Here is a 24,309-nt window from a genome sequence, read left to right on the forward strand (position 1 = left end):
TGGATTTTTTTGTTTGTTTGTTTGTTTTTTACCTGTGCCCTTCTTGCAGGTGAAAGTGAGGTGGTAGTTGCAAGGAACATCATTCCACTGACCATCCTCATGCCATATCATCACCACACAGTCCTCGCCAGTAGAGAAGAAGCTGTCAGGCTGGTTGGGCCTCCAGTTTTCATATTGCTAAAATAAGAGCAGGCAACAGAGTAAAACATTACTGTAAGCTGTTAGGCTTACATTCTAAGCCTAACAGCTTTGCTTTTTTATTAGTAAAATAGACACTATTTACAGACATTATCTATAGACACTCCTGTTGAAGGATCACTGCAGCAGTAGCTCTTCATATTTGATTTGGCAGATTTTTACACCAAATGTCCTTCCTGACACAAGCCAAAAGGGAATAGCGTCTCCTCCCAAGATCGAACTGAGGATTTTTTGCTTGTTAGGGCAATGTGTATACCAATAGGCACTTGTACGGTAAAGGTTACCAAATCACTACAAATATTGTGCCTGCTACATATCTCGCTAGAAAAAAAGTGAAGCCAAAATCCTTTTCTTTTTCCATTTCCTTTTCATCATTGCAATTCTAATTACTGTCCACAAGAGGGAGAAAGTGTATCTTTATGTAGGCCAATTCTGAGCAAATCAGACTCAAAAGGCAAAAACGAAAGGTTTATAAAATGGGCTCATAAACTTTGTCCAGAGAAGAGCCATCTGCATTATCCTGCTGTAAATGTCACAGTAACCTACTATTTACACAAAAATAAGAGTAGCTTGGATTTTATAGTCAGTGCAGTCTACACCCCTGATTCAGTATCACCTACTTGGCATGACTGGTATCCCGTGTAACAACTAATGTGTCTTTCACACTACAGAGTTTTGGGATAACGGACAACCATTAGTATGTGATGTCTTTTCATCATTAGCCGACATGTCAAGCGTTACGATTGTACATCTCCAGGAACAAAATTCCACAACAGCACATGTACATTCATACATTAATACAGCATACACACAGCTGCAATGCTGCGAGGCATTCGAGCTGGCATCGGTGCTACCTGCAGTCTTTCAGCACATTCTAGGTTCAAAAGCTTTCTTCAAAGCTGTGACAGACCCCCACCCCCCTCACCCCACCAATCATGCCTTGAGGCTCCGCTGCTCTCTCATTATGGTTAACAAACATGCTCTGACTTCCTGCTCAGCTTGCTTCAGGTTAACAAATGGCTGACCCATCAACTCCTCAGCAGGTCTGCATCCTCTTCAGAACATTCAAACAAACTTTGATCACCCACACCTAAACACACATCCGAAGATTTTCCAGCCTGTGTGTTTCAATTCTCTATAGTAATTATTTAATCACTGGTCTTTTCTTTTGCCGTTGTAAATAGTTCACAGTTATTTAAAATCAGTCTTATTTATTACATTTAAGTCCACTGGAGGTGACCACCCACACAGACCCCCTGGGCACCCTCAATCCAGTGTATTTTTTTTTTTTTTTTACTCATTCTACAGCTGAGCACAGGTGCTGTCCATCTGTGTGTCTGCCTGCTTTGGTGGCCTTTTTCCCTGGGTGGTTGCCTGTTGGTTGGGCCCACTCATGAGTATGGGGGATAAAGAGGAACCGTACCTGTCTACGCCTGACAAAGTCCCCTCTCCGCTGTGTCACTCACACCTTCATCACTCCTCATTCTTTCAGCAGTGAAACAGCCTCCACAGCAGGCCTGTGCTTATCTTTTAACCCCCAGGCTGGCTCAATGCTTCCTGCTTTTCTCTGGCTCTGGAAGGGCATCTTTGAAGCAAGAACGTCAGTGTGTGCAAATCTTAAGCACACTATATATTGTGTTTAGTTTCTTTTCTGTTTAGTGGTCAGCAGCTAGAAGGACTATAGCAAATATTAACTCTAACTTTTAATTAATTAATTTATTTTTGCTTTGTGGAAGCTATTTGTTTTTCTACGCAGAGCTCATACTCATTAATAGGAGTTAAAAGGAAATACACCATGTTCTCCATCAGATTTATTACCACAGCGGTCACCGGGGTGTAGCGACATGAGGCGGAGGAGAATGCGTCATGAGAACGGCAATGCGACTCCCAGAAAGGAAAGACCCTCCCTAAATGACTAAATCTGTCAACAGCATTGCGCATATTTACACTGCTCCGGTGCCATGTTTGTTGAGTCGATAATATGTAAGAAAGCATCCTGTCTTACCATAGGACGACCATCGGTCCAGCGGAAGTCGTTGTCATACATCTTATCATTCAGGCCGATCCACTGGTAGTCCTGTCCAAGACCTGCCAAGTAAAACACAACCAGTTACATTCCTCAGTTAGCCTATTTCCATTTTAGGACTGGTAAGTCAGAGAAAGTGCAGGAGAAAGCCCAAGATAACGTGGACGTTTTCATTGCTCGAACCCTTATCTTGCATAGTCTCTACCCAAACACGTATTTGTTCTTGAGTTGGCTTTATGAGAGAAAATTTCCCATTAATTCGTTTTTTTTTATTAAGTATCATCTTTATCACATTTATCAAAAGTATTATTAATTATTTACACCTGTCGTGAACTTACGGTTGACATATTGTTGCTCCTCGTGGGACAGGATGCTTGTGAGATGAGCCCCATTGATGCGGCACTCTCTCTCCGCTGTGTCCCAGTTTTTCCTCTGAGGGAAGTACTTGTAGCAGTGGCCTTGAAACTTATGCCAGCCGTAGTCACATGTTTCTGTATCTGATAGAAGACAGAGTGAGAGGGAATGAGGTATACAGAAAACAGAAAGAGATGTGCAACAGATCAACAGACATGAAATAAACTGAGGAATAGACTTTAGCTCTTAATTCAATCCATGCATCAGTCTCACAAACTAACATTTATGGCATTATCTGATCTAGGCCTTACACAGGAGCAAACTGATCCATCAGACCTTCTGTTGGTGTATGTGATTCTGCATAAATCAGAAATGTAATAAACTAATGTATTAGTTCAGACATAAACAGATCAGATTTATTTCAAACTCTGAAGCTTTACTCTGTTAATGGCATGTATTTCTAAACTTATACACTTTAGTATAGAGTCTGTTTATCCGTCCCCTCTCCTTAATTCAGCCTTGGAAGTCTAATACACAAAAAGATAGATATAATCTATCTTTAGGTTCCACATCAAGTTTTTTTGTTTTTTTTGGCAAAACGTAGTCAGACAGCAGCTGTGTCTGAGTAGAATATCTGGGTGGGATTCACTGTTGAGTGACTAACAAAATTTAGGGTGTAGACACTGGTCAAGAGACATCAGCCAAGGCACATATTGCCCTGGTTTCAGCACACTTGGTGTAACTATATGGTGCAACTGGTAACAGTAAAATAGTTTTTTCTTAAATATTCCAGAACTCCCTTGTCCAGATAAACTTTTTTAAGCAAGAACTCAGAGACTTCATTGTATTTTCTAGTCCAGTAAAGTTGTCTTAGATGGAAATATAGTGATTTGAGATCTAGCATGCATTTACTCTGACTGGATTCAACTTGATGACAACAGGCCATATCTTTAAATACTAAGAAACTGAAATCTTTGGGAATTCAAGGGGTTTTGAAGTATGTTAGCTACAACGAGACACCAAAAAGAGAAAAAAAAAGCTGTGGTGATGAAATAAAGATGTTGTTGATTAGTCAGCTGACGCCTGAGGACGAGACGTCGATCAGCTGTATGCAGACAGTATGATTATATTTAATGTGGCGTGTCTAAACATTTTTGTGGTTCACTCAACTGAGTAATATGTTAAATGTCTAAATACATAGTCAAATATAAGAGGCTATAATGTTAACATTTTGTTTCTCTCTTATATGTGCTTAGCACTAGCTCAATTTGGATAATTGAGACCAGCCCAGAAATTACCGATGAGTTTTATTAATGGGAAAAATAATAAGAAGAAAGAATCTAGAGAGAAAAATTGTTAAATTAATTCCAAACTTACCCTCTTCACAAAACAGCCCAGCATAGCTTGGGAGACACACACATGTGAAAGAAGCCAAGCCATCGACACACGTGCCTCCATTGCGGCAAGGGTTTGATTCACACTCATCAATATCTTCATAAGAAACAGACATAATCAGTAGGAGCAGATGAGCAGAACAACTTGTAGTCCCAGAAATATTACACGTTCTTTTAGCAATGCTTCTTGTGAGCTTTGCAAGAATTGTCCTACCTATTTCACATTGATGACCACTGAAACCAGGAGCACAGTGACAGGTATAGGTGCTGCCAATCCTCAAGCAAGAGCCTCCATTTAGACAAACATCCTCTGTGCATGAGTCAATTCCTGATGGCAAAGTAAAATAAAAGTCGAATTAAACAGAAGTTTATTGGAGTATTCATATTTTTTGCTCTATTTCAGTGCCAACTTAGAAGGAAACTTACCAGAAATCTCCATAGTCTCGCCAACAACAGTGTGTCCCAGATCAAATCCTCTATTAGGCGGTGTGGTTGTTTCCTCCTCTTTTATTGGTGGTTTTCCTTCAATAACTGATGGTGGTGCAGTCATGTCACTGTCCTGTTTCTGGTCTTGTTCAGAAAAGGTTGATGGTGCGGTTGATGCAATTGCACCGAGCTGATTTTGCACCTGGGCTGGTGATACTGTCTTGAATTGAGTGCTGGTTGGTATTTCAGTGTAAGGAGAGACACCTATGTCACCTTTCCCAAACGTGACATCAACACCTTCCTTCTTTGAAGCTTCTGTAGCATTTACCTTAAATACTTTCTTGATTTCATCTGGAGATAGAGCCTGTTCTATACTGATGATCTTTGGTGCCTTTGTAGTCATCAGTTCATCAGATACATCATCAAAGCTGGGGGATGAAATCCCAGAACTTACAGAGCCACTTTCAGCCTTATCATTAGGGACAGAAGGTGACTTAGATGTTGGCGATAAGAGCTCAGAGGTGACATTCTGAACCTCATCATCACCCAGCTTAACAACACTTGCTGTAGTCATGCTGTCTTCTTGGAAGGTAGAGACTGATGTTCCACTGATCGTGGTTGATGCCGTAACCATGATAGCTTCTGCTATTACCTTTGAGTCAGGTGTTTGAGCAACAGAAGGTGGTGTAGAAATTAACACTGTATCGTTTTCTAGTGTTTGGTTGTACAGGGGATCTGCTGCCACCACATAAGGATTTAGTGCTTCATAATCTGGTTGTGGGTCAATTAACGCATCATAAAATAGGTCTGAAGATTGTTGAGTCGTTGCACCACTTGAGACCTGATCAACAGCTGGTTCAACTGTCCCATCTGCTATCGAAACACGGCCGTCTTCAGAAACAAAAGCAGGCGCAACTGTTGATTCTGCAGTCTGGCTTGTGACATGACTAGCAAATACAGGGCGAGTTGTGGTCAGTGATATATCATGAGAAAGATCAGGGTTGGGGCGGTGTGTAAGTGTAATTTCTGACTTGACTTGTTCAAATAATTCCATGGGAGTTGTCAGTGGTTGTAGAGGAGAAAGAGTTGAGTCTAACTGAATGACAACATCTGGCTGTGATGGTGTTGAGGGGACATTTGAAGTGGGTATTGTGGTGATCATTACTGTTGTCTCTGAGATAGCTGTGCTTGTTATAGCTGCATTTTGTGACTCCTTTGGTTCTGACTCAAAGGAAGTTGATGTATTCAATGACTCAATAGATCTGGTCACAGCAGGGGGCTGTGTTGCATGGGCTGCAGTGCTGAAGACCTCATGTGATGTCTGACCTGAGGTTTGTTCAAATAATTCTGACTCATCTGTTTGGGAGCTTGCCGGCTGAGTGGATAAAGTGCTAGTAATCATAGTCTTCTTAACGGTTGACAAACTAGGAGTGACAGAGTCAGACCCAAAGGTGCTCAATCCCATTTCACTTGAACCTGCTGTAGAAATAATAATACTTGTTTCTGTTGATATAAACCTCTCTTCACTCTTCACTGGCGTCTTGGCATAACTTGAACTGTCTTCATCAGTTGAGGTGTCTCTCTCAGTCGACACCACAGCTGGCTTCTCAGTGGTAGAAGCAAGAATGGTAAGGGCAGGTTCTGTTATCATTTTGGGTGACTGGTCAGTAATTTCTGAAGTGAAAACCAACCCTTCAGTCTCAGTGGTAGAAACTGAGGTCACACCTGAGGATGGAGTCCTTTTTGTTTCAAATGAAAATGAATAAGTTGCTTCACCTGAGATCTCTAGTGATGTGTCTACAGCGCTTGACACTGCAGGAGATCTTGTGTCAGTAGCTATAGTTTCTTCTTCTTCTTCACTTGGAGGTTTTGGAGTTGTAGATTCTACTCCAACAGGGTCCGCTCCTGTCCCCATATGAGATGAAGTTATAATAGCATGAGGAGATGTTTTCTGGATGTCACTGTCTGAACTACTTGAAATTTCCCCTTTCAATGTTGTGACTGTTACTGCAGTCTGGGCAGTTACAACCATAGCAGTGCTTAACTTCTCACTAGACAACACTGGGCTCATTGTGGCTGGCACATTTTTCTCAGAAGAGATGCCAGTGTGGGGAGTAGGCATGATCTCAGACCTGGCTTGCTCAGTACTAAACAGTGAAGAGGGTGTAGATGTTTTTTCAGTCATCCAACTTTCCAAAGATGATACTGAAGGTTTCTCTGAGCTTTCTCGTGCAAAGTCATCAGAGTCACCTGAAGAGTCGTCATCAGATGTTTTACTGGTGGATTTCATTGTTCCAGGTTCAGTGGAGACTGGTGTGACAGTGACTGAAGGTTTAGTGGTTTGTGTGAAAACGGGCGAACTTAAGGTTTTATCAGTTATGCCGTGACTTGTAGCTGTTAGAATTATGGGTGATGCTGTCATGTATTTTTCTTTTTTAACTGTGGTGACCACATAATCTTCACTAGTCACTAAAGTGACAGAGGTAGAGTCTGCTGTTTCCATTAAGATTTGAGAAGAAAAAGATGAGGAAGTGGAAATCTCAGTAGTGTCTCCTTGGAATTGATCAGAAATTGGTTTGGTAGTCTCAAATGAGAAAACTTTGTGTGTTGTTGTAACATCATAGATTTCTCCAGTGCTTGACCGAGTGGACACGGAAGTATCTTGTGTGGCCTGCGGCAACCTTGTGACATTTACTTCACTTGATGTTTCTACCGAAGAAACGTCTTTCACAGGTGACGATTCTGAAGTGAACAAGTATTCAGAAGATGTTGAGGCTGATGATGTATCACTGGCTGAGGTTGGTGTAGGACTCAAAAATGTGTCACCAACAGTCCCTGAACCCTCTGGTTCTTCTGTAACTTCCAGCTTTTGAGTTATTGTAATTGCTGTGACACCCCCAGCTTCCTCTGTCAGAATAGTTGGATAAAATGAAGAAGAGGGAACCACAGACATCGTATCTGCATCAGTGATTGTATCATCTTTGGTAATAAGCTCTGTACTGTAGCTGTCTTCTCTCATACTATCTGTAACTCCAGAGAACAGTTTATCTTCCTGTTGTGTATCCTCGATGAATATGATAGATGTGCTGGTTGATGGTTTGGATGGATGCAGGACTATGGTGGGTGTCTGTTCAGTTAGTCGAGTCTTGGCTTGGCTCCTGTCGGGAGTAATAATCTCAACTTGTTGATCTGTAACGCTGTGATATATAACAGTGGGAACTGGGGCAGATATTGATGTAAATTCATCTTGTTTATGCTCACTGCTCATGCTTTCTGTGCTGAAATCAACAACAGTGTAATTATATAGTGGGGCATCAGTTGTATGGGAGGTCAGGGCTGTTGAGGGGGATTCTGTTGTGTGTTCAGCCACAGCAACCTCATCTTTCTCAATGCTTGAAAGGGGATGATCTGTTGCTGGAGTAATTTTACTTTCCTGTGAGAAAACCCTGTTATCAGAGGTTGGTGTTACTGTCGCAAAACCTTTGGTTTCACCTGCTGTTTCTGAAAATGTGGCCGTCTCCATCACTGAAGGCTTTAGGGTGAACTCCACAGTGGTTTGGTTGCCAGAACTCTCTACCTCTGTCAAAGTAAAATCTGGTTTTGGTGTTGATTTTTCACTTGTGATTGCATATTCTGTTGTTGTGTATGGCTTCTCTGTGCTGTAGAGAGAAGCTGCAGCTGCAGTAGATTTTGGAACATCAGCTGTTCCACTTTCATTAAGTCTTTTTGCTGTGCTTGTTGGTTTCTCTGTGCTGAAAATGAAATGGCCTGTACTCTCTGTGCTAGTAACAGATGTACTTTCATGAGTTGCTCCTGTTATTGTTGGTTTGGTTGTGGGTAGAAATGAAAATCCTGTGTCTTTTACTGTAATAAGCACGTCAGTGGTATGGCCACCTGGGCCACTATCTTCTGGAAACACTGAACTTGTAACCGCTGAGGAAATGGTACTATCCGAAACTCCAGAACCCTCTCTTGTGGAGGATGACCCACTTGAGTCATCACCTGACCACTCATCTTGATCGGTGACTCCACTGCCCTGATCAGAAGTGTAAATCTCAGGGTTCGTCATGCTTGGAGATTGAGTTGGTGACATAAATTCTTTGGTTACCTGTGTACTAGACTGAGGTGAAAATGCAACACTGACCATGTCAGATGTGCTCTGAGTCTCATCTGTTTCTGTCTCATCTGTTTGCACTGTAAATTCCTTGTATGGTTTTGTAGTAGTTTCAATTAATATCTCTTTACCAGATCCATCTTGACTTGATTCCAAATCAAAGTCTTGAGGGAAGCTGCCAGAGTTGTCCATGTCATTGTAGGTAGAGGTCATCATTGGGGTGATACTGGGTATTGCCATTGGCCGAAAAGTTTTGAGTGTATAGGGACTAGATGTAACAGTTGTAAATTCTCTGTCACTTGAACGCTCTTCCCCAGCGAATACAGGTGTGTTTGATGGACTAAATGTTGTTACTGCTAGGGTTGCTGATTCCACAGAGGACTGTTCAGGTGCTGTTTCATCTGTGTATGTTGATGTGTAATCTCCTGAGAAGTCTGGGTCGGGTAAATGACCTGCTTCTGACTCAGACTGAGTAGTGGCAGAAAACAGAGGAGCATCTGTAGACTCCCCTGTCATGAACTCATGAGGTGAAATCATTGTACTGTGAGTCAAAGTTTTCAGGCTTTCAACTGTTGCTGTAAAGGATGTGTGTGTTCTTTGAGAGTCACTGAAAGTAGTTGATGGTGCTGATGTTGATGTCGTAGTCATGAAGTCAAAAGCAACACTGTTCCTTGTTGTTACCATATCTGTTGTTTCAGTTGAAGTTGTATCTAAAGATAAGGTAAAATTGTCTACAGTTTGGTCAGTTAATGTAAAGGGTTCAGGAGATAACACTGTGTTGTCAGTAAAGGGGGAAAGCGAGGTTTTCTCTGGGTGACTAATTAATGGAATCTCAAGTTCTGCGACTGGACTTGCTGTTGGTGCCATTGTGCTGAGCGATGAAAAAGATGGAGGAACTGCATTGACAAAGGCTGGAATATGAGTTATCTCATCGTGTGAGCTCCACTCTTCAGTACGGGAATTAGTTTCATCTCTTGCAATTATGGTATAGTATTTGTCTGTTACAGATGACATTGCAGCTGTATGGCCAGTGCTGTGAAGGGATGAAGACAAAGTTAAAGGTATTTTTGGAGTGTGAATACTATCAAAACTCTTAACAACAGTACTTGGTGAGGTGGGTGAACCATCCATGACATCGATAAAAGTAGGAGTGTTTTCTCGAGGACTGTGAAGATCTACTTTAGTTTTTGAAGTATCACTTGAAAGCACTGTTGTTGTTATGATGCTTGAGACTTCAGGGAAATCAGTAGTGCTGTCTCCAGAAAAATCTGCATCTATGTCACTCAGGAAGGATGTAGTTTCTGGCTTCATTGTTGACGGACTGACAGAAGCAAACGACTCCATTACGATAGGCTGACTGCTTTCACTTTCAACCTCACCATCTGGAACACTGGTAAGGGATGGTACTTTAGTCTCATCTGTATCAACATGTTGTGTTACTGCAAGTGATAGCGGTATTGATTCCACAGTGCTGGATGCAGATGGAGATACGTCACTGAAAACAGAGGTTGCATTCAATATATCTGTGGTGTCATCACTTGAAGGTTCTACATCCATTGGAGCTGTGTCCGAATAGGTTATTGTCTTATCAGTCAAAGGAGAAACAGAAGTCTTTTCTGTCTGATCTAAGAGAGCACTGGAGTAAACGTCAGCTGGAGTTGCTGTTGACTTCTCCGTGGTGAACTTTGAGGAAGCTGTGGGAAGTGCAGTGAGATTTCTGATCATTTCAGGTGTCTGATCTCCTGAGCCCTCTTCTGTTGATGTCAAAAAAGAACTTTCCTCTGGTGTTAATGAATATTCATCAAACTTGCTTGTGGTGACAGATTTTTCCGTACCAGATGACACTGATGTTGGCTTCTGAGTACTGAAGACAGATGAGGATGAAGTAAAAGCACCTTTTGAAGTATCACTTGAAAGCACTGTTGTTGTTATGATGCTTGAGACTTCAGGGAAATCAGTAGTGCTGTCTCCAGAAATATCTGCATCTATGGCACTCAGGAAGGATGTAGTTTCTGGCTTCATTGTTGACGGACTGACAGAAGCAAACAACTCCATTACGGTAGGCTGACTGCTTTCACTTTCAACCTCACCATCTGGAACACTGGTAAGGGATGGTACTTTAGTCTCATCTGTATCAACATGTTGTGTTACTGCAAGTGATAGTGGTATTGATTCCACAGTGCTGGATGCAGATGGAGATACGTCACTGAAAACAGAGGTTGCATTCAATATATCTGTGGTGTCATCACTTGAAAGTTCTACATCCATTGGAGCTGTGTCCGAATAGGTTATTGTCTTATCAGTCAAAGGAGAAACAGAAGTCTTTTCTGTCTGATCTGAGAGAGCACTGGAGTAAACGTCAGCTGGAGTTGCTGTTGACTTCTCCGTGGTGAACTTTGAGGAAGCTGTGGGAAGTGCAGTGAGATTTCTGATCATTTCAGGTGTCTGATCTCCTGAGCCCTCTTCTGTTGATGTCAAAAAAGAACTTTCCTCTGGTGTTAATGAATATTCATCAAACTTGCTTGTGGTGACAGATTTTTCCGTACCAAATGACACTGATGTTGGCTTCTGAGTACTGAAGACAGATGAGGATGAAGTAAAAGCACCTTTTGAAGTATCACTTGAAAGCACTGTTGTTGTTATGATGCTTGAGACTTCAGGGAAATCAGTAGTGCTGTCTCCAGAAAAATCTGCATCTATGTCACTCAGGAAGGATGTAGTTTCTGGCTTCATTGTTGACGGACTGACAGAAGCAAACGACTCCATTACGGTAGGCTGACTGCTTTCACTTTCAACCTCACCATCTGGAACACTGGTAAGGGATGGTACTTTAGTCTCATCTGTATCAACATGTTGTGTTACTGCAAGTGATAGTGGTATTGATTCCACAGTGCTGGATGCAGATGGAGATACGTCACTGAAAACAGAGGTTGCATTCAATATATCTGTGGTGTCATCACTTGAAAGTTCTACATCCATTGGAGCTGTGTCCGAATAGGTTATTGTCTTATCAGTCAAAGGAGAAACAGAAGTCTTTTCTGTCTGATCTGAGAGAGCACTGGAGTAAACGTCAGCTGGAGTTGCTGTTGACTTCTCCGTGGTGAACTTTGAGGAAGCTGTGGGAAGTGCAGTGAGATTTCTGATCATTTCAGGTGTCTGATCTCCTGAGCCCTCTTCTGTTGATGTCAAAAAAGAACTTTCCTCTGGTGTTAATGAATATTCATCAAACTTGCTTGTGGTGACAGATTTTTCCGTACCAGATGACACTGATGTTGGCTTCTGAGTACTGAAGACAGATGAGGATGAAGTAAAAGCACCTTTTGAAGTATCACTTGAAAGCACTGTTGTTGTTATGATGCTTGAGACTTCAGGGAAATCAGTAGTGCTGTCTCCAGAAAAATCTGCATCTATGTCACTCAGGAAGGATGTAGTTTCTGGCTTCATTGTTGACGGACTGACAGAAGCAAACGACTCCATTACGGTAGGCTGACTGCTTTCACTTTCAACCTCACCATCTGGAACACTGGTAAGGGATGGTACTTTAGTCTCATCTGTATCAACATGTTGTGTTACTGCAAGTGATAGCGGTATTGATTCCACAGTGCTGGTTGCAGATGGAGATACGTCACTGAAAACAGAGGTTGCATTCAATATATCTGTGGTGTCATCACTTGAAAGTTCTACATCCATTGGAGCTGTGTCCGAATAGGTTATTGTCTTATCAGTCAAAGGAGAAACAGAAGTCTTTTCTGTCTGATCTGAGAGAGCACTGGAGTAAACGTCAGCTGGAGTTGCTGTTGACTTCTCCGTGGTGAACTTTGAGGAAGCTGTGGGAAGTGCAGTGAGATTTCTGATCATTTCAGGTGTCTGATCTCCTGAGCCCTCTTCTGTTGATGTCAAAAAAGAACTTTCCTCTGGTGTTAATGAATGTTCATCAAACTTGCTTGTGGTGACAGATTTTTCCGTACCAGATGACACTGATATTGGCTTCTGAGTACTGAAGACAGATGAGGATGAAGTAAATGCACCTTTTGAAGTATCACTTGAAAGCACTGTTGTTGTTATGATGCTTGAGACTTCAGGGAAATCAGTAGTGCTGTCTCCAGAAAAATCTGCATCTATGTCACTCAGGAAGGATGTAGTTTCTGGCTTCATTGTTGACGGACTGACAGAAGCAAACGACTCCATTACGATAGGCTGACTGCTTTCACTTTCAACCTCACCATCTGGAACACTGGTAAGGGATGGTACTTTAGTCTCATCTGTATCAACATGTTGTGTTACTGCAAGTGATAGCGGTATTGATTCCACAGTGCTGGATGCAGATGGAGATACGTCACTGAAAACAGAGGTTGCATTCAATATATCTGTGGTGTCATCACTTGAAAGTTCTACATCCATTGGAGCTGTGTCCGAATAGGTTATTGTCTTATCAGTCAAAGGAGAAACAGAAGTCTTTTCTGTCTGATCTGAGAGAGCACTGGAGTAAACGTCAGCTGGAGTTGCTGTTGACTTCTCCGTGGTGAACTTTGAGGAAGCTGTGGGAAGTGCAGTGAGATTTCTGATCATTTCAGGTGTCTGATATCCTGAGCCCTCTTCTGTTGATGTCAAAAAAGAACTTTCCTCTGGTGTTAATGAATGTTCATGAACCTTGCTTGTGGTGACAGATTTTTCCGTACCAGATGACACTGATATTGGCTTCTGAGTACTGAAGACAGATGAGGATGAAGTAAAAGCACCTTTTGAAGTATCACTTGAAAGCACTGTTGTTGTTATGATGCTTGAGACTTCAGGGAAATCAGTAGTGCTGTCTCCAGAAAAATCTGCATCTATGTCACTCAGGAAGGATGTAGTTTCTGGCTTCATTGTTGACGGACTGACAGAAGCAAACGACTCCATTACGGTAGGCTGACTGCTTTCACTTTCAACCTCACCATCTGGAACACTGGTAAGGGATGGTACTTTAGTCTCATCTGTATCAACATGTTGTGTTACTGCAAGTGATAGCGGTATTGATTCCACAGTGCTGGTTGCAGATGGAGATACGTCACTGAAAACAGAGGTTGCATTCAATATATCTGTGGTGTCATCACTTGAAAGTTCTACATCCATTGGAGCTGTGTCCGAATAGGTTATTGTCTTATCAGTCAAAGGAGAAACAGAAGTCTTTTCTGTCTGATCTGAGAGAGCACTGGAGTAAACGTCAGCTGGAGTTGCTGTTGACTTCTCCGTGGTGAACTTTGAGGAAGCTGTGGGAAGTGCAGTGAGATTTCTGATCATTTCAGGTGTCTGATCTCCTGAGCCCTCTTCTGTTGATGTCAAAAAAGAACTTTCCTCTGGTGTTAATGAATGTTCATCAAACTTGCTTGTGGTGACAGATTTTTCCGTACCAGATGACACTGATATTGGCTTCTGAGTACTGAAGACAGATGAGGATGAAGTAAAAGCACCTTTTGAAGTATTACTTGAAAGCACTGTTGTTGTTATGATGCTTGAGACTTCAGGGAAATCAGTAGTGCTGTCTCCAGAAAAATCTGCATCTATGTCACTCAGGAAGGATGTAGTTTCTGGCTTCATTGTTGACGGACTGACAAAAGCAAACGACTCCATTACGGTAGGCTGACTGCTTTCACTTTCAACCTCACCATCTGGAACACTGGTAAGGGATGGTACTTTAGTCTCATCTGTATCAACATGTTGTGTTACTGCAAGTGATAGCGGTATTGATTCCACAGTGCTGGATGCAGATGGAGATACGTCACTGAAAACAGAGGTTGCATTCAATATATCTGTGGTGTCATCACTTGAAGGTTCTACATTAATTGGAGCTGTGTCCGAATAGGTTATTGTCTTATCAGTCAAAGGAGAAACAGAAGTCTTTTCTGTCTGATCTGAGAGAGCACTGGAGTAAACGTCAGCTGGAGTTGCTGTTGACTTCTCCGTGGTGAACTTTGAGGAAGCTGTGGGAAGTGCAGTGAGATTTCTGATCATTTCAGGTGTCTGATCTCCTGAGCCCTCTTCTGTTGATGTCAAAAAAGAACTTTCCTCTGGTGTTAATGAATATTCATCAAACTTGCTTGTGGTGACAGATTTTTCCGTACCAGATGACACTGATATTGGCTTCTGAGTACTGAAGACAGATGAGGATGAAGTAAATGCACCTTTTGAAGTATCACTTGAAAGCACTGTTGTTGTTATGATGCTTGAGACTTCAGGGAAATCAGTAGTGCTGTCTCCAGAAAAATCTGCATCTATGTCACTCAGGAAGGATGTAGTTTCTGGCTTCATTGTTGACGGACTGACAGAAGCAAACGACTCCATTACGGTAGGCTGACTGCTTTCACTTTCAACCTCACCATCTGGAACACTGGTAAGGGATGGTACTTTAGTCTCATCTGTATCAACATGTTGTGTTACTGCAAGTGATAGCGGTATTGATTCCACAGTGCTGGATGCAGATGGAGATACGTCACTGAAAACAGAGGTTGCATTCAATATATCTGTGGTGTCATCACTTGAAAGTTCTACATCCATTGGAGCTGTGTCCGAATAGGTTATTGTCTTATCAGTCAAAGGAGAAACAGAAGTCTTTTCTGTCTGATCTGAGAGAGCACTGGAGTAAACGTCAGCTGGAGTTGCTGTTGACTTCTCCGTGGTGAACTTTGAGGAAGCTGTGGGAAGTGCAGTGAGATTTCTGATCATTTCAGGTGTCTGATCTCCTGAGCCCTCTTCTGTTGATGTCAAAAAAGAACTTTCCTCTGGTGTTAATGAATGTTCATCAAACTTGCTTGTGGTGACAGATTTCTCCGTACCAGATGACACTGATATTGGCTTCTGAGTACTGAAGACAGATGAGGATGAAGTAAAAGCACCTTTTGAAGTATCACTTGAAAGCACTGTTGTTGTTATGATGCTTGAGACTTCAGGGAAATCAGTAGTGCTGTCTACAGAAATATCTGCATCTATGGCACTCAGGAAGGATGTAGTTTCTGGCTTCATTGTTGACGGACTGACAGAAGCAAACGACTCCATTACGGTAGGCTGACTGCTTTCACTTTCAACCTCACCATCTGGAACACTGGTAAGGGATGGTACTTTAGTCTCATCTGTATCAACATGTTGTGTTACTGCAAGTGATAGCGGTATTGATTCCACAGTGCTGGATGCAGATGGAGATACGTCACTGAAAACAGAGGTTGCATTCAATATATCTGTGGTGTCATCACTTGAAAGTTCTACATCCATTGGAGCTGTGTCCGAATAGGTTATTGTCTTATCAGTCAAAGGAGAAACAGAAGTCTTTTCTGTCTGATCTGAGAGAGCACTGGAGTAAACGTCAGCTGGAGTTGCTGTTGACTTCTCCGTGGTGAACTTTGAGGAAGCTGTGGGAAGTGCAGTGAGATTTCTGATCATTTCAGGTGTCTGATCTCCTGAGCCCTCTTCTGTTGATGTCAAAAAAGAACTTTCCTCTGGTGTTAATGAATGTTCATCAAATTTGCTTGTGGTGACAGATTTTTCCGTACCAGATGACACTGATATTGGCTTCTGAGTACTGAAGACAGATGAGGATGAAGTAAAAGCACCTTTTGAAGTATCACTTGAAAGCACTGTTGTTGTTATGATGCTTGAGACTTCAGGGAAATCAGTAGTGCTGTCTCCAGAAAAATCTGCATCTATGGCACTCAGGAAGGATGTAGTTTCTGGCTTCATTGTTGACGGACTGACAAAAGCAAACGACTCCATAACGGTAGGCTGACTGCTTTCACTTTCAACCTCACCATCTGGAACACTGGTAAGGGATGGTACTTTAGTCTCATCTGTATCAACATGTTGTGTTACTGCAAGTGATAGCGGTATTGATTCCACAGTGCTGGATGCAGATGGAGATACGTCACTGAAAACAGAGGTTGCATTCAATATATCTGTGGTGTCATCACTTGAAGGTTCTACATCCATTGGAGCTGTGTCCGAATAGGTTATTGTCTTATCAGTCAAAGGAGAAACAGAAGTCTTTTCTGTCTGATCTGAGAGAGCACTGGAGTAAACGTCAGCTGGAGTTGCTGTTGACTTCTCCGTGGTGAACTTTGAGGAAGCTGTGGGAAGTGCAGTGAGATTTCTGATCATTTCAGGTGTCTGATCTCCTGAGCCCTCTTCTGTTGATGTCAAAAAAGAACTTTCCTCTGGTGTTAATGAAAGTTCATCAAATTTGCTTGTGGTGACAGATTTTTCCGTACCAGATGACACTGATATTGGCTTCTGAGTACTGAAGACAGATGAGGATGAAGTAAAAGCACCTTTTGAAGTATCACTTGAAAGCACTGTTGTTGTTATGATGCTTGAGACTTCAGGGAAAACAGTAGTGCTGTCTCCAGAAATATCTGCATCTATGTCACTCAGGAAGGATGTAGTTTCTGGCTTCATTGTTGACGGACTGACAGAAGCAAACGACTCCATTACGGTAGGCTGACTGCTTTCACTTTCAACCTCACCATCTGGAACACTGGTAAGGGATAGTACTTTAGTCTCATCTCTATCAACATGTTGTGTTACTGCAAGTGATAGCGGTATTGATTCCACAGTGCTGGATGCAGATGGAGATACGTCACTGAAAACAGAGGTTGCATTCAATATATCTGTGGTGTCATCACTTGAAAGTTCTACATCCATTGGAGCTGTATCCGAATAGGTTATTGTCTTATCAGTCAAAGGAGAAACAGAAGTCTTTTCTGTCTGATCTGAGAGAGCACTGGAGTAAACGTCAGCTGGAGTTGCTGTTGACTTCTCCGTGGTGAACTTTGAGGAAGCTGTGGGAAGTGCAGTGAGATTTCTGATCATTTCAGGTGTCTGATCTCCTGAGCCCTCTTCTGTTGATGTCAAAAAAGAACTTTCCTCTGGTGTTAATGAAAGTTCATCAAACTTGCTTGTGGTGACAGATTTTTCCGTACCAGATGACACTGATATTGGCTTCTGAGTACTGAAGACAGATGAGGATGAAGTAAAAGCACCTTTTGAAGTATCACTTGAAAGCACTGTTGTTGTTATGATGCTTGAGACTTCAGGGAAATCAGTAGTGCTGTCTACAGAAATATCTGCATCTATGGCACTCAGGAAGGATGTAGTTTCTGGCTTCATTGTTGACGGACTGACAGAAGCAAACGACTCCATTACGGTAGGCTGACTGCTTTCACTTTCAACCTCACCATCTGGAACACTGGTAAGGGATGGTACTTTAGTCTCATCTCTATCAACATGTTGTGTTACTGCAAGTGATAGCGGTATTGATTCCACAGTGCTGGATGCAGATGGAGATACGTCACTGAAAACAGAGGTTGCATTCAATATATCTGTGGTGTCATCACTTGAAAGTTCTACATCCATTGGAGCTGTGTCCGAATAGGTTATTGTCTTATCAGTCAAAGGAGAAACAGAAGTCTTTTCTGTCTGATCTGAGAGAGCACTGGAGTAAACGTCAGCTGGAGTTGCTGTTGACTTCTCCGTGGTGAACTTTGAGGAAGCTGTGGGAAGTGCAGTGAGATTTCTGATCATTTCAGGTGTCTGATCTCCTGAGCCCTCTTCTGTTGATGTCAAAAAAGAACTTTCCTCTGGTGTTAATGAATGTTCATCAAACTTGCTTGTGGTGACAGATTTTTCCGTACCAGATGACACTGATATTGGCTTCTGAGTACTGAAGACAGATGAGGATGAAGTAAAAGCACCTTTTGAAGTATCACTTGAAAGCACTGTTGTTGTTATGATGCTTGAGACTTCAGGGAAATCAGTAGTGCTGTCTCCAGAAAAATCTGCATCTATGGTACTGAGGAAGGATGTAGATTCTGGCTTCATTGTTGACGGACTGACAAAAGCAAACGACTCCATTACGGTAGGCTGACTGCTTTCACTTTCAACCTCACCACCTGGAACACTGGTAAGGGATGGTACTTTAGTCTCATCTGTATCAACATGTTGTGTTACTGCAAGTGATGGCGGTATTGATTCCACAGTGCTGGATGCAGATGGAGATACGTCACTGAAAACAGAGGTTGCATTCAATATATCTGTGGTGTCATCACTTGAAAGTTCTACATCCATTGGAGCTGTGTCCGAATAGGTTATTGTCTTATCAGTCAAAGGAGAAACAGAAGTCTTTTCTGTCTGATCTGAGAGAGCACTGGAGTAAACGTCAGCTGGAGTTGCTGTTGACTTCTCCGTGGTGAACTTTGAGGAAGCTGTGGGAAGTGCAGTGAGATTTCTGATCATTTCAGGTGTCTGATCTCCTGAGCCCTCTTCTGTTGATGTCAAAAAAGAACTTTCCTCTGGTGTTAATGAAAGTTCATCAAATTTGCTTGTGGTGACAGATTTTTCCGTACCAGATGACACTGATATTGGCTTCTGAGTACTGAAGACAGATGAGGATGAAGTAAAAGCACCTTTTGAAGTATCACTTGAAAGCACTGTTGTTGTTATGATGCTTGAGACTTCAGGGAAAACAGTAGTGCTGTCTCCAGAAAAATCTGCATCTATGGCACTCAGGAAGGATGTAGTTTCTGGCTTCATTGTTGACGGACTGACAAAAGCAAACGACTCCATAACGGTAGGCTGACTGCTTTCACTTTCAACCTCACCATCTGGAACACTGGTAAGGGATGGTACTTTAGTCTCATCTCTATCAACATGTTGTGTTACTGCAAGTGATAGCGGTATTGATTCCACAGTGCTGGATGCAGATGGAGATACGTCACTGAAAACAGAGGTTGCATTCAATATATCTGTGGTGTCATCACTTGAAGGTTCTACATCCATTGGAGCTGTGTCCGAATAGGTTATTGTCTTATCAGTCAAAGGAGAAACAGAAGTCTTTTCTGTCTGATCTGAGAGAGCACTGGAGTAAACATCAGCTGGAGTTGCTGTTGACTTCTCCGTGGTGAACTTTGAGGAAGCTGTGGGAAGTGCAGTGAGATTTCTGATCATTTCAGGTGTCTGATCTCCTGAGCCCTCTTCTGTTGATGTCAAAAAAGAACTTTCCTCTGGTGTTAATGAATGTTCATCAAACTTGCTTGTGGTGACAGATTTTTCCGTACCAGATGACACTGATATTGGCTTCTGAGTACTGAAGACAGATGAGGATGAAGTAAAAGCACCTTTTGAAGTATCACTTGAAAGCACTGTTGTTGTTATGATGCTTGAGACTTCAGGGAAAACAGTAGTGCTGTCTCCAGAAAAATCTGCATCTATGGTACTGAGGAAGGATGTAGTTTCTGGCTTCATTGTTGACGGACTGACAGAAGCAAACGACTCCATTACGGAAGGCTGACTGCTTTCACTTTCAACCTCACCACCTGGAACACTGGTAAGGGATGGTACTTTAGTCTCATCTGTATCAACATGTTGTGTTACTGCAAGTGATGGCGGTATTGATTCCACAGTGCTGGATGCAGATGGAGATACGTCACTGAAAACAGAGGTTGCATTCAATATATCTGTGGTGTCATCACTTGAAAGTTCTACATCCATTGGAGCTGTGTCCGAATAGGTTATTGTCTTATCAGTCAAAGGAGAAACAGAAGTCTTTTCTGTCTGATCTGAGAGAGCACTGGAGTAAACGTCAGCTGGAGTTGCTGTTGACTTCTCCGTGGTGAACTTTGAGGAAGCTGTGGGAAGTGCAGTGAGATTTCTGATCATTTCAGGTGTCTGATCTCCTGAGCCCTCTTCTGTTGATGTCAAAAAAGAACTTTCCTCTGGTGTTAATGAAAGTTCATCAAATTTGCTTGTGGTGACAGATTTTTCCGTACCAGATGACACTGATATTGGCTTCTGAGTACTGAAGACAGATGAGGATGAAGTAAAAGCACCTTTTGAAGTATCACTTGAAAGCACTGTTGTTGTTATGATGCTTGAGACTTCAGGGAAATCAGTAGTGCTGTCTCCAGAAAAATCTGCATCTATGTCACTCAGGAAGGATGTAGTTTCTGGCTTCATTGTTGACGGACTGACAGAAGCAAACGACTCCATTACGATAGGCTGACTGCTTTCACTTTCAACCTCACCATCTGGAACACTGGTAAGGGATGGTACTTTAGTCTCATCTCTATCAACATGATGTGTTACTGCAAGTGATGGCGGTATTGATTCCACAGTGCTGGATGCAGATGGAGATACGTCACTGAAAACAGAGGTTGCATTCAATATATCTGTGGTGTCATCACTTGAAGGTTCTACATCCATTGGAGCTGTATCCGAATAGGTTATTGTCTTATCAGTCAAAGGAGAAACAGAAGTCTTTTCTGTCTGATCTGAGAGAGCACTGGAGTAAACGTCAGCTGGAGTTGCTGTTGACTTCTCCATGGTGAACTTTGAGGAAGCTGTGGGAAGTGCAGTGAGATTTCTGATCATTTCAGGTGTCTGATCTCCTGAGCCCTCTTCTGTTGATGTCAAAAAAGAACTTTCCTCTGGTGTTAATGAAAGTTCATCAAATTTGCTTGTGGTGACAGATTTTTCCGTACCAGATGACACTGATATTGGCTTCTGAGTACTGAAGACAGATGAGGATGAAAAAAAAGCACCTTTTGAAGTATCACTTGAAAGCACTGTTGTTGTTATGATGCTTGAGACTTCAGGGAAAACAGTAGTGCTGTCTCCAGAAATATCTGCATCTATGGCACTCAGGAAGGATGTAGTTTCTGACTTCATTGTTGACGGACTGACAAAAGCAAACGACTCCATTACGGTAGGCTGACTGCTTTCACTTTCAACCTCACCATCTGGAACGCTGGTAAGGGATGGTACTTTAGTCTCATCTGTATCAACATGTTGTGTTACTGCAAGTGATAGCGGTATTGATTCCACAGTGCTGGATGCAGATGGAGATACGTCACTGAAAACAGAGGTTGCATTCAATATATCTGTGGTGTCATCACTTGAAAGTTCTACATCCATTGGAGCTGTATCCGAATAGGTTATTGTCTTATCAGTCAAAGGAGAAACAGAAGTCTTTTCTGTCTGATCTGAGAGAGCACTGGAGTAAACGTCAGCTGGAGTTGCTGTTGACTTCTCCGTGGTGAACTTTGAGGAAGCTGTGGGAAGTGCAGTGAGATTTCTGATCATTTCAGGTGTCTGATCTCCTGAGCCCTCTTCTGTTGATGTCAAAAAAGAACTTTCCTCTGGTGTTAATGAAAGTTCATCAAATTTGCTTGTGGTGACAGATTTTTCCGTACCAGATGACACTGATATTGGCTTCTGAGTACTGAAGACAGATGAGGATGAAGTAAAAGCACCTTTTGAAGTATCACTTGAAAGCACTGTTGTTGTTATGATGCTTGAGACTTCAGGGAAATCAGTAGTGCTGTCTCCAGAAAAATCTGCATCTATGTCACTCAGGAAGGATGTAGTTTCTGGCTTCATTGTTGACGGACTGACAGAAGCAAACGACTCCATTACGATAGGCTGACTGCTTTCACTTTCAACCTCACCATCTGGAACACTGGTAAGGGATGGTACTTTAGTCTCATCTCTATCAACATGATGTGTTACTGCAAGTGATGGCGGTATTGATTCCACAGTGCTGGATGCAGATGGAGATACGTCACTGAAAACAGAGGTTGCATTCAATATATCTGTGGTGTCATCACTTGAAAGTTCTACATCCATTGGAGCTGTATCCGAATAGGTTATTGTCTTATCAGTCAAAGGAGAAACAGAAGTCTTTTCTGTCTGATCTGAGAGAGCACTGGAGTAAACGTCAGCTGGAGTTGCTGTTGACTTCTCCGTGGTGAACTTTGAGGAAGCTGTGGGAAGTGCAGTGAGATTTCTGATCATTTCAGGTGTCTGATCTCCTGAGCCCTCTTCTGTTGATGTCAAAAAAGAACTTTCCTCTGGTGTTAATGAATGTTCATCAAACTTGCTTGTGGTGACAGATTTTTCCGTACCAAATGACACTGATATTGGCTTCTGAGTACTGAAAACAGATGAGGATGAAGTAAAAGCACCTTTTGAAGTATCACTTGAAAGCACTGTTGTTGTTATGATGCTTGAGACTTCAGGGAAATCAGTAGTGCTGTCTACAGAAAAATCTGCATCTATGTCACTCAGAAAGGATGTAGTTTCTGGCTTCATTGTTGACGGACTGACAGAAGCAAACGACTCCATTACGGTAGGCTGACTGCTTTCACTTTCAACCTCACCATCTGGAACACTGGTAAGGGATGGTACTTTAGTCTCATCTGTATCAACATGTTGTGTTACTGCAAGTGATAGTGGTATTGATTCCACAGTGCTGGTTGCAGATGGAGATACGTCACTGAAAACAGAGGTTGCATTCAATATATCTGTGGTGTCATCACTTGAAAGTTCTACATCCATTGGAGCTGTGTCCGAATAGGTTATTGTCTTATCAGTCAAAGGAGAAACAGAAGTCTTTTCTGTCTGATCTGAGAGAGCACTGGAGTAAACGTCAGCTGGAGTTGCTGTTGACTTCTCCGTGGTGAACTTTGAGGAAGCTGTGGGAAGTGCAGTGAGATTTCTGATCATTTCAGGTGTCTGATCTCCTGAGCCCTCTTCTGTTGATGTCAAAAAAGAACTTTCCTCTGGTGTTAATGAAAGTTCATCAAATTTGCTTGTGGTGACAGATTTTTCCGTACCAGATGACACTGATATTGGCTTCTGAGTACTGAAGACAGATGAGGATGAAAAAAAAGCACCTTTTGAAGTATCACTTGAAAGCACTGTTGTTGTTATGATGCTTGAGACTTCAGGGAAAACAGTAGTGCTGTCTCCAGAAATATCTGCATCTATGGCACTCAGGAAGGATGTAGTTTCTGACTTCATTGTTGACGGACTGACAAAAGCAAACGACTCCATTACGGTAGGCTGACTGCTTTCACTTTCAACCTCACCATCTGGAACGCTGGTAAGGGATGGTACTTTAGTCTCATCTGTATCAACATGTTGTGTTACTGCAAGTGATAGCGGTATTGATTCCACAGTGCTGGATGCAGATGGAGATACGTCACTGAAAACAGAGGTTGCATTCAATATATCTGTGGTGTCATCACTTGAAAGTTCTACATCCATTGGAGCTGTATCCGAATAGGTTATTGTCTTATCAGTCAAAGGAGAAACAGAAGTCTTTTCTGTCTGATCTGAGAGAGCACTGGAGTAAACGTCAGCTGGAGTTGCTGTTGACTTCTCCATGGTGAACTTTGAGGAAGCTGTGGGAAGTGCAGTGAGATTTCTGATCATTTCAGGTGTCTGATCTCCTGAGCCCTCTTCTGTTGATGTCAAAAAAGAACTTTCCTCTGGTGTTAATGAAAGTTCATCAAATTTGCTTGTGGTGACAGATTTTTCCGTACCAGATGACACTGATATTGGCTTCTGAGTACTGAAGACAGATGAGGATGAAAAAAAAGCACCTTTTGAAGTATCACTTGAAAGCACTGTTGTTGTTATGATGCTTGAGACTTCAGGGAAAACAGTAGTGCTGTCTACAGAAATATCTGCATCTATGGCACTCAGGAAGGATGTAGTTTCTGACTTCATTGTTGACGGACTGACAAAAGCAAACGACTCCATTACGGTAGGCTGACTGCTTTCACTTTCAACCTCACCATCTGGAACGCTGGTAAGGGATGGTACTTTAGTCTCATCTGTATCAACATGTTGTGTTACTGCAAGTGATAGCGGTATTGATTCCACAGTGCTGGATGCAGATGGAGATACGTCACTGAAAACAGAGGTTGCATTCAATATATCTGTGGTGTCATCACTTGAAAGTTCTACATCCATTGGAGCTGTATCCGAATAGG

At 42.2% G+C, this 24,309-nt stretch overlaps 1 protein-coding gene across 1 annotated transcript in view; it reads right to left on the reverse strand.

The window, feature by feature from the left end:
• The window catches only part of LOC135933686 (versican core protein-like), a 47,899-nt gene that overhangs the window by 601 nt on the left and 22,989 nt on the right, over positions 1–24,309 (reverse strand). Inside the window, exons 8-13 of the mRNA XM_065471806.1 lie at positions 4,399–5,169; positions 4,187–4,300; positions 3,956–4,069; positions 2,563–2,721; positions 2,204–2,286; positions 33–177 (exon numbers count right to left, since the gene is read on the reverse strand). Of these exons, the coding sequence (XP_065327878.1) occupies positions 33–177; positions 2,204–2,286; positions 2,563–2,721; positions 3,956–4,069; positions 4,187–4,300; positions 4,399–5,169 (1,386 nt within the window). The remainder of the gene's footprint in view (positions 1–32; positions 178–2,203; positions 2,287–2,562; positions 2,722–3,955; positions 4,070–4,186; positions 4,301–4,398; positions 5,170–24,309) is intronic.

The sequence above is a fragment of the Pelmatolapia mariae genome, linkage group LG12 (genome assembly GCF_036321145.2).
Source record: "Pelmatolapia mariae isolate MD_Pm_ZW linkage group LG12, Pm_UMD_F_2, whole genome shotgun sequence".
NCBI lineage: Eukaryota > Metazoa > Chordata > Actinopteri > Cichliformes > Cichlidae > Pelmatolapia > Pelmatolapia mariae.